This window comes from Prionailurus viverrinus, chromosome C1, assembly GCF_022837055.1.
Source record: "Prionailurus viverrinus isolate Anna chromosome C1, UM_Priviv_1.0, whole genome shotgun sequence".
NCBI lineage: Eukaryota > Metazoa > Chordata > Mammalia > Carnivora > Felidae > Prionailurus > Prionailurus viverrinus.
In genome coordinates this window covers 53,517,531-53,528,164 of record NC_062568.1, presented here as the reverse complement: position 1 = coordinate 53,528,164, position 10,634 = coordinate 53,517,531, and the positions used below count along the sequence as shown (strand labels likewise).

Here is a 10,634-nt window from a genome sequence, read left to right as displayed (position 1 = left end):
TTTGCATGTGGATATCCAGTTTCCGAGGTCCCCGTTTGTTGAAAAGTCTATCATTTCCCCATTGAATGGTCTTGGCACTCTTACCAAAATTGGGACTTATTGGACTATATATGCAAAGATTCATTTCTGGGCTGTCTATCCAATTGGTCTACTCTTTCCTTATGCCATTAACACTCGATTATTGCAGCTTTGTGCTGTTTCAGTATAAGGAAGTTCATGTATCACTTTTTAAACTTTACCTCTTCCTTTAGTTCTTTCATCATCTCTGAGATGGTTGTTTTAAAGTCTTCATCTAGATATCTGCTATCAGGTCTTTTTCAGGGACAGTCTATTTTCCCTTTGAACGGGCGCTACTTTCCTGTTTCTGGAATGCCTTGTGATTTTTTTGTTGCAAACTAGATATCTGACTAATGTGGTATCTCTGGCAGATTATCCTTCTTTCCTAGGGTTTGTTTTTTTGTTTAATTGTTGTAAATGATCTCTGTGCCAAGGATTAGCCTGATGTGTAAACTTACTGTTTTCTCAGGTCTTTTCTGAGCCTGTGCCTTTTCTTGGACACGAGTGATCACTTTCAACTTTTCCCTGTATATACAGTTGTTTTTCAATGTCCTAGTCTTTAGTGTCTGGCTCCCAAAAGGGGAAGGGCTTGGAAAAAAGGGTGGAAATGAATACCAGCTCTTTAAATCCCCTGAAGTCACTTCAGTTGGGAGTGGAGAGGGGCTTGTAACAATTAAGGGAGGTACAGCAACAATGGCCACCTTCGTCTTTATCTGTACCTCTGTAATCAGAAGTAGCAATCTGTGATAAAAGCATTGATGACCAGTATTTGGAAGGCAGGGTTCATTTTGCTTACCCTGGCTCCTGTAAGCTGTGTGTAAGCTGCTCCAGGAAGATGTACATAGTGGCCTGCCCTGGGGCTGGGGCTGAGGCTGAGGGTTGGCAGCTGCTACTCTATGAAGACCTGAAATTGAAATTAACCCCAATTTACAGTCCAAGCCTTCCTTTGGAAGTTGCAAGCCATTAATAGACCAGAGTTCCAAAACAGTTCTATTAGATAGGACAGTGCAATTGCTGTGTAGGTGGTGAAGATTCTTGGTGCTTCCTACTCCATCTTTCCAGAATCCCCTTGACCAGCCTTTTATTCCAACTTGTCACTATTGTGGCTTTACTCATTCCTTACCCAGTTTGAAGCTCATAGGTCAGCCTGTTGAACAATGGGCTGGCTTGCTGTTGCTTAGAGCCCTTTTGACCTGTCATTTCTTCTTGTCAATAACCAGACTTGAATAATCCTCACTGCTCTTTATGAGTTTGTGTTAACAAACTTTCCAATATTACTGGGTAGTCATAAAGTGAGGTTAACAAGGTTCATTACCAACTCAGGTAACTATCGGGAGCTGGGTTCTTACTGCTGCTCTGCACTGCTTTTATTCAAATCTACTCCATACCAAACACCATTCCTTTCCTCTTTTCAAGCCCACAAGGCTATCTGTAAAATTATACTTCCATTTTTTGCTTTAAATTCTATAACAAAACAGTTTCTCCCAAGTCAGCTTTTCCTTTGTCATCCCTTACAAAAAAAGAAAAGAAAAAAAAAAGGAAGAAAGAAAAAGCAAAAAAAAAAAAAAAAAAATCAAAGCATGGGCTTTGGAATCAAGGAAGGTCTGAATCTGGACCCTGACACATTGCCACTTAATGGCTATGTGATTTGGGGAATTAACCCCTCTGGGCTTTTTTTTCTCTTCATCTTTCCTCCCTAATTATGGAAGATTGTCATCGAGGACTAAATTACCTAAGATACATTAAGTTCCTAGGACAGGGAGTGGCACTTGTGTGATGCACATACCCTTGTCCTTCCACAACTGGTTCCCAAGATCTAGACATCAAATCTTACTAGTACAATTTCTATATTCTTCTTGAACATACTCCATGTAGTATTAGAAACAAAGTACTGTTGAATCAACTAGCATCCCCAAATTCTAGTGATAACCAATGCTTTAGCAACTTTTGGCTTTAAAAATATAGCCAATTCAGCTTACTTTTTGGTATTTGGTTTTTAACGAGAGCCTTGTTCAAGTAAGAAACTAGATGCTAATTAGATTTTCTTCTTAGAAACTCTACTTTGTTATAGGACACTTAATTGCTAAACGTGAGACATAACTGAAAAGCAACCCCTCCCCCCAGTTTAACAAGACTTCAATTCCTAAAAAGCTGACATTTATTTTTAGATCCAGCTGTGTAATACTAGCCAAGTTAGTCTTGGAAGGTAATTCTGCTCCTAGGTATTGCTAGACCCTATAACTCATGTTAGCTCTTAAAAACACAAAACCATCTCAAGCAATTAACTATTTTGGTTTAATTTATCATGTTTCATAGAAGCTGAAAACACATATTTCTCCTTTATATGGATAACCAAAAGCCCTACAAATTACAATATGCAGAATACTATATAAGAGAATTTTCATGAAATTGGATCTTTTTCATCATGGGCCAACAGCCGTAGTTTCCTCTGACTTATACAGCATCTATCTGAATGCATATTCTTCTTTATGATGATCTAAATTTAGGTAAGTACAAATCACAGCAAAAATTAAAGTTTTTACCTTTAATGAAATGACCTTGGAAATAACGTACATTTCCATGACACCAACACTATAGTTTTCGGAGTCACAGTAAGATACACAGAATTACATCCGTAATTAATATGAATGCCAACATTTCAAGCAGTAATTTCTGTTACATGGCAAACAAAATCAAGAAAGCAACCATCAAACAAAAGAGACCCATAGCTTCAGACAAGGCAAATCCCAGGATAGCATATGAGAACAGCTGCTGCTTCAGCGAAGGATTTCTAAAAGAGACACAACACATATAATTATTACTCTGAAATATTATTTGAATTTCAGAATGTTTGGTAAATGCTAAAGAATCAGATTATTACTGTGGGATCTTTGTAAACTGGGTGAGTCCTGGAAAAGTATTTGCCCAGCTCTCTTTTATTTCTGCCTTTGCTATTCCTTTCTCCTCAATCCTAATCACATGGGGAAAAGGTAGGAAGCTAACTCTGTATGTCAATATACATGGTTAGTCTTCATCCATTTTAAGGGGTTCAGACATACTTGTTATCCCTGTGAAAGTATGTTCTGTACCTCTTAATATCTAAGAGTTTAGAAGTAAGGTCTTAAATAAAACGGAAGTTGATACTTCTAAAGACTGTGCTGTTAACTATATTCCAAAAACAGCTTCACAATCAAGAGTACAGACTCTGAAGTCAGAATTAAAATTTATTTTCTGACACTTACTAGCTACTTGGGCAATCAGTGTAATTTCTACGTTGCTCATCCCTCACAGGTAACCTGGAGTATATCTCCAAGGGGTGTTGTGAGAGTTAAGTGGGCTCATGCATGCAAAGCCCTCAAAATACAATGCAAGACACAGAGTTGGCCCTTAATACAAAGTACTTATTATCTGACTAGTTTTCCAAGTTTCCAACTATGTCAAGCATGCTCTTAAAGTAGCTTATTTGGTGGTAGAAATTACCTGGCATAACCAATGATAAGGCTGCCAAAGACTGTTCCAATACCAGCACCAGAACCAGCCACTCCCACAGTGGCAGCACCTGCACCAATAAATTTGGCAGCAGTATCGATATCTCTGCTGACTGCACTGGTCTGAAACTCCCTTTGGATTAGGTGGGACACACCAGTCCTGGACCCATTAAATACCGTAGAGCCCTAGACAAAAGGAAATAAAGGCAAAGGTCAAATCAATAATCACAAGTAGCTATTTTAATTACTATCCTGTAAATGGTAGCTACTTCTCTATTTTGTAACTGAGTCTGAATAGGAGGTGGTGTGGCACAATGGAAAAATCAAGAGTTTAGAATAATTCCAAAGCTGTAGAATAGGGAGAACAATATCTATTATAAGGCTGTTGAAAATTAAGAGACAGTGTATTTGAATATGCTTTTTGGTAGGGCAGGCTTTTCAATAACTGTAGCAAGTGTAATCTTAAACACAGGCATTCAAAACTATATATTTAACTATACAGACGGACTGGACTCCATTTCTTGGACACCTCAAGTAGGTAAGTTTTGGATACAGAAGTTCCTTTCATTGGCTTATCCTCTGCACTATTTTTTTTGACAAAAGGGTGGAAAAAGACTGCTCTCAAACCATTCACAAATGAGGTTTTTCCTCCCCTTTGATTAAAACCACAGGACTTCCTTGGTAGGGTTACTCAATTTCTATTACTACTGCTATTACCTCTTCAGTCCTAGTCTCTGGTCGAGATAACACTGATGCAGAAATTGGTCTGTATGCAACTCTGGATCCAGCTCGGATCTATGAATGAAAAAAACATCCCAAATATTAACAGTGGATAAGACTTCAATGACCCTTCTTGTACCAGGAGTTCTAAAAAAGCAAGCAGCAAAAATGAATCAGAGAGCTTATGACTTTTCTGTATTGTCTGGTATCTTGCTGTTTGATTATTTTCAGTCCATGAAGGTATTTCAATAGTTCTAAAGTTGCTAATTAAAGTTTAAAGTGTGGTACATAACCTATTTGTAATAATCTGAATAAAACTTCTAAGAACAATTGGTGGAAAGAAAGCATTATTTTTAGATTTTCAGTTACTGTGGTGCCACAACTCAGATCAGAAAAACAGCAATACACATGCCACATTCTTCAGTGAACTTATGTGCAGCAACAAGTATATCGGAGTGTTGCTAGAAAAGCTGGTCATTTAAAATAGCCCATCAGTTAATATGAATCCCACAACTTCCAAGATATTCCTATATGTCCGTTAATTATAAAAAAGCAGTTTAAGCAATTCTGTACCAACGTACGAATCATCGGGGAAATACTCTGACCATAAGGAATGTCTCGCAGTCCAGCGTCTCTGCCCTTGACCGTCCACTAAACTAAGGTCACAGAAAATCCCTTCAGAACCAAGACTTGATTCTCTAAGACAAGTCCCCCACATCCTCACTTCACCTAAAGCCTCCAAAATGGTTATGGAAATGACAGCCAGAGGCAGGAAGAAAGACTTTCGACTCCTCCACCACCTTCCTCCGCCCACACAGGGTGAGGCAAAGTCCCTCCTTCTGCAGCAGCGAGTTTGACCTACAGATAGGCAATGGAAAACGCTAATGCGGTCAAGTAGGCCTCACGGGCCCCCAGCATCCTTAACAGCACCCCAACCTTCGCGCCGACCCCAACCCCAGAGTCACCGAGGAGGTGGGGGAGGGGGCCGCTCCGGCACTAGCTGCAAGGAGGGTTTGACCTACAGCGAGCGAAGCGTGACAACTAGGCCGCGGCTGAGCCCCACCGCCCTACTGGTGGGGAGGAGCCGAGCGAGGTGCCCCAGGATCAGAAGGAAAGGCAGGAGAGGACACAGAGGGTAAGAGGTGAAGGGGTGAACTGTCCCCCGAAGTTGGTATGCCGTGCCCCATTCAACAACGTGGACGCTCCGGGCCAAGAGCTCGGCCCTCCGCGTCCCGGCCCAGCCTGGGCTACGCACCAGAGCGGGGGTGCAGGCGAGCTTGGCGCAGGCGAACATCTTACAGTCTTCGGGGCGGCGCGGCTGGAGGACGTGGGTGAATGGCGACGTGGGCTCTTCTGCTTCCCCTCTGCGGAAGTAAAGGGGCTTAAGGTCAAGTGCCCTCCAGGGCCCGTCCTTCCCACCCACGTCCCGCGGGCTCCCGAGCACGCCGTCGGCTCGGGCCCTCGTCCAGCAAGGCGCCAGCAGAATGAATGGATCCCGGCTGGACGCCGCTCCGTTCGGGCCAGGCCCGGCTGTCGCGCCCTCCGCTTACCTTCCCGGGAGGTGGCGGCGGCAACTGCGGCGGCAGAGGTCGAAGGAGCGGCGCGCGGCGCGCAGGCGCGGTCCGGCTCTTATCCGCGCCGCGGCACCCGGATGGAGAAGGCGGGGAAACGGGGCAGTAGGGAAGCCGCTCAAGGTCACTTTGTACCAACTTTATTGGCAACTAGTTGGGAAGGACAACGACAGTCCCACACAGGTGGGCTGGCGGGCAGGGGGTGGTGGAGGAGAAGCAGAAAGAAGAAATTGAAAATTGGCCCTGGCTGAGAGAATTGAACAGGTTGTTCCCCTTTTGATCTGGGCTGGCCGGAGGATAGCGTGACTTTTTCTTTCAATTGGCACCTTGTGAGGTTTGGCCTTTTAATCAGTTGTTCTTTCATTGTTCTTTCATTACGGGAGGGGCCCCCTTCCCGGTCTTTCTCCTTTTTTGTGAAACTGGACTCTGTGTGTGCGTGGGAAAGGAGTTCAGTCACTGCTTGACCGACGAAATTAGGTCCCAGCAAAGCACATTTCTTTAAAGGAATCTGGAAAAGTATTCCAGTATGGCTAATCGTTTGGGCGACAGAAGACATGACCTAGAAATACTGGGACAAAGGAATGAGCATGTGAATAGATCAAAAAGTTATGTGACTGAGCATAAAGTTGCCTTTTGTAAAGTAAGGGAGGTCAATTTTTCTTCCAGCCCTATGCTTGGAAAAAGTAAGGGATGCGATGTATTTCATGGGACTAAGGAAAGTCTGAGTATTTTCAAAACCCACCCAACTTTAACACTTGTTTTTGGTAACTTTGCACACATCATCTTCTTCGATGAATGCAGAAATGTCTCAGAAAAAAATGGCTCCTACTGAACTTCTGGTGGATCTAAAATTCTGTAAATTTTACTTAGTAGTTCTAACAAATGACTACTAGCAGTGATACAAGCCAACATAAAAGATTAAACATCTAGTATGACGAGCCGAAGGGATAGCTGGGGGCTGAAATCACACCCACTCCACCTAGAGAGTTGGCATGGGACAACATCCACCCAGAGGATCACCCTTTTTCTAGTTAGCACAAAGGTTCAGTATCATCTAGCAGCAACCCTGGGGAGAAGCCCTCAGAAGTAACACATGAAGAATGAATAAGAATGTGTCACTGATCCAACTTCAAACACAAATGGCTCAAAATCACGTGGATGCTAGTCATTTTAGGCTCGATTTTTAGCCATAAAATAGAGATAATTCATGTAAATTCACACGTACAGTTCAAAGAGAGATTATTCATTTATTTTCTCAAGTATTTACTTCTTGCCTGAAGTATGTAGTGTCCTGTGATGCCTACAGTAGAATAAACAAAGCTCTGTATTCATCAGAGTTCGCCAGAGAACCAGAACCAGTGGGAGACTAATTGATTAATTAATTATTGACTTATTTAGGAAGAATTAGTACAAGTAGTTATGGAAGCTGAGAAGTCCCATGATCTGCTGTCTCCAAGCTGGAGACCCAGGAAAGCCAGTGGTATAATTCAGTTAGAATCTAAAGGTCTGAGAACCAGGGAGGCTAATAGTGTAATTCCCAGTCTGAGTGCCAGAGATGAGATGAGATGTCCCAGCTCCATAGTGAGATGGGGGGAAAGGGGACAAATTCTTCCTTCCTCTGCCTTTTGTTCTATTCAGACCCTCAATGGATCAGATGATGCCCACCCACATTGGGGAGGACAGTCTACCAAGTCCACTGATTCAAATGCTAATCTCATCCAGAAACATCTTCACAGACATACTCAGAGATAATACTCAATCTAAGCACACCCATGGCCAGTCAAGTTGACTCAAAATTAACCATCACGTATCCTATACTTCAATAATAGACTCTCTTAGGGAAAAACTATTCTAAGCGGATTTGTGTACAGAGATGGTGTAAGGGAACTTCCTATTTCTTCAGCCATAAATGAGTAGCAGGAACTGTTGAGGAGGAGGAGGAAGCAGGAGAGAAGCCAGGGTTCCTAAGAGGATCACTTCCAGGGTGTATTTGGGTTAGGTGCCTATGGTAGGGAGAGGTGCAATCTATAGTCCAGGCTCCCAACTGTCAATATGTCGATTAGTAGGTGAGCTGGCCTAGAAGAGGAGGCAATAATAGGTCCTTGGTGTGTTCTACCAGAGTTTAAGTATTTATGAAGAATATGAGGTGTTCAAAGAACAGGTGTGTTAACCTGTGAGAATGGTGTGTGTGTGTGTGTGTGTGTGTGTGTGTGTGTGTAGCAGAGAGAAGTGGATCTTGAGTGACACCAGCCATGTTGATAGGGGGTGGATATTTACACTGAGGAAGTTTGAAGAAAAACGGCACCTTCTGAGAGGAGTAAAGTGAGACCACAATGATGTACAGGGGACTTCTTTGGAAGTATTCAATTCTCTTCGTATTTTTTCTTAAATCGTGGAAACAATCATCTTATGTTATGACCTCACAGTTTGGCAGTACCTGATAAGCCTGAGTGATGATGGCCTGGAGACGAAAGGAATGGTGTAATAAAGAGAAGTATGGACAAGCATTCCCAAATATACGTGCAGCAATCATTCCTACCCTGCATGCCCCTTTGCGATGGGACTTTGCCACTCATCAAGCAATGGAGTCTGTGTCCCTTCTCCTTAAATCTGGGATCATCTTTTTTTTTTAAGTGCATTTATTTATTTTGAGGGAGAAAAGAGAGCGAGTGTGCACAAGCGGGGGGGGGGGGGTGACAAGAGAGGGAGGGAGAGAAAGAATCCCAAGCAGGCTCCATACTCAGTGCAGAGCCCCACATGGGGCTCAAGCTTGCTACTGTGAGATCATGACCTGAGCCGAGATCAAGAGTCAGATGCTGAAACGAGTGAGCCACCCAGGCACCCAAACCTGGACTAATCCTATGACTTGCTCTGACCCAAAGAATGCATTGGAAGTGACACTGTGAATTCTGGACTAGGTCTTAAGTAAGAGGTCTCATAACTTTCATTCTCTCCTTGGAAGCCAGCCATCACATCAAGAAACATGGGTTACATGGCTGACGGATGAGAAACCTTCTGGACAGGGCCTCATGACAGAGAACTGAGGTGCCCTAGACATGTGAGTGAGGCCACGTTGGCTTCTCTAGCTTTAATCAAGTTTTCCCAGCCAACACCACATAGAACAGAAATGAGCCTTGCCTAAATTCCTGACTCACAGAATCAAACGCCATGAAAAGGTTATTGTTTGAAGCTACTAAGTATTAGGGTGGTTTATTACACAGCCATAGGTAACTGAAACAGAAGATATTGTCCTCAAAATATTCACTCCTCCTTTGAGATCCATGTGGAGGCAGTAGCATCGTTGTTTTTTTTTTTAATCTCTATGCCCAACATAGGGCTCAACCCCACGACCCCCAGATCAAGAGCTGCATGGTCCACCAACTGAGCCAGCCAGGCACCCCTTATAAAAATTTTTAAAATTGTTTTTAAGTAATTAGGAGGCAGCAGCACCTTAATGTGGGCAATTTCAGTTCAGAACTCCAGGCATAACTCAGAGAAAACCAGATAGAATCACATGTCTTATGCACTGACTCCCCTTTCCTTGAAATTCTGGGGTGGAATGGGGTTGTTATTGTTAAAACTATTGCACGGGGGGCGCCTGGGTGGCTCAGTTGGTTCAGTGTCTGACTTTATTTAAAAAAAACTTTTTTAATGTTTACTTATCTTTGGGAGAGACAGAGACAGAGTGCAAGTGGGCTAGGGGCAGAGAGAGGGAAACACAGAGTCCAAAGCAGGCTCCAGGCTCTAGAACTGTCAGCACAGAGCCTGATGCAGGGCTCGAACTCATGAGCTGTGAGATCATGACCTGAGCCGAAGTCAGATGCTCAACCGACTGAGCCACCCAGGCACCCCTAGTGTCTGACTCTTGATTTCCACTTAGGTCACAATCTTGCTGTTCGTGAGCTTGAGCTCCATGTTGGGCTCTGGGTTGACAGTGTGGAGCCTGCTTGGGATTCTTTCTCTCTCCCTCTCTCTCTCTCTGCCCCTCCCCTGCTTGGGTTCTCTCTCACTGTCTCTCAAAAAAAGAAAAAAAAAAAGGTATTGCAAGGTAGTTCTAACCTGGACACGTGGAAAGATGTTTAAGTTACCTGCTTTTGAGAGTTTTCATTTTAATACTAATTCTCACATTAGTGTGATTTAAAAATATACATATTATTTGTGGAAGTGAAAATCAGAAATGTGAGTTAAAAATATTCTGGACTTTATTATAAAACTATTTTGCTTTTCTTATTAAAATTTTTGTTTCATGTCATTGGCCTTAATTTGCTATCACTTTATCATTTTTATTTTTTTATACATTTTTTTAACATTTATTTATTATTGAGAGACAGAGAGACAACAGAGGGTGAGCAGGGGAGGGGTAGAGAGAGGGGGAGACATAGAACCTGAAGTAGGCTCCAGGCTCTGAGCTGTCAGCACAGAGCCCGACGTGAGGTTTGAACTCACAAACTGTGAGATCATGACCTGAGCCGAAGCTGGTCACTTAACCAACTGAGCCACCCATGTGCCCCTCACTTTATCTTTTTTAAAGGAAAACAAACCTCCAAACCTGTGCTAATTCTATAGGATCATTCAAGTCAGATAAATACTGGGTCCCCTCTTTGAACATAGTGAGTATACAGGAAAATGTAAGAGTTTTCATTATTATTGGGGTATATGAAAAATTAAACTAAGGTATATAAAGAATTGGAGACAAACACAAATTAGTACCTGTTCTAGGACTAAGTTGTGTGGTGTGTGATAAGGGAAATAGCTTAAGAAAAAAGATTGGGCTGGTTAGAAAGTGCCTCGTTTAGGG

General features: G+C 42.7%; 1 protein-coding gene across 1 annotated transcript; it reads right to left on the bottom strand.

The window, feature by feature from the left end:
- Positions 1–2,587: 2,587 nt before the first annotated feature.
- Positions 2,588–5,931, bottom strand: ATP5MC3 (ATP synthase membrane subunit c locus 3). Its single transcript, XM_047873398.1, has 5 exons — positions 5,816–5,931; positions 5,521–5,629; positions 4,263–4,340; positions 3,538–3,731; positions 2,588–2,848 (listed from the first exon to the last, which is right to left on the bottom strand). The coding sequence occupies exons 2-5, from the start codon at positions 5,557–5,559 to the stop codon at positions 2,734–2,736; spliced, it is 426 nt and encodes a 141-aa protein (XP_047729354.1). The 5' UTR covers positions 5,560–5,629; positions 5,816–5,931; the 3' UTR covers positions 2,588–2,733.
- Positions 5,932–10,634: the final 4,703 nt, after the last annotated feature.

Bases quoted from the DNA above. Each gene is read 5' to 3' on its own strand.
- ATP5MC3 (XM_047873398.1), bottom strand. From the start codon at position 5,559: ATGTTCGCCTGCGCCAAGCTCGCCTGCACCCCCGCTCTG. The intron at 3,732-4,262 runs GTAATAGCAGTA...CCTTTTGTCTAG, and splicing joins CAGAGACTAGGACTGAAGAG to GGCTCTACGGTATTTAATGG. The intron at 2,849-3,537 runs GTAATTTCTACC...TGTCTCTTTTAG, and splicing joins CTTATCATTGGTTATGCCAG to AAATCCTTCGCTGAAGCAGC.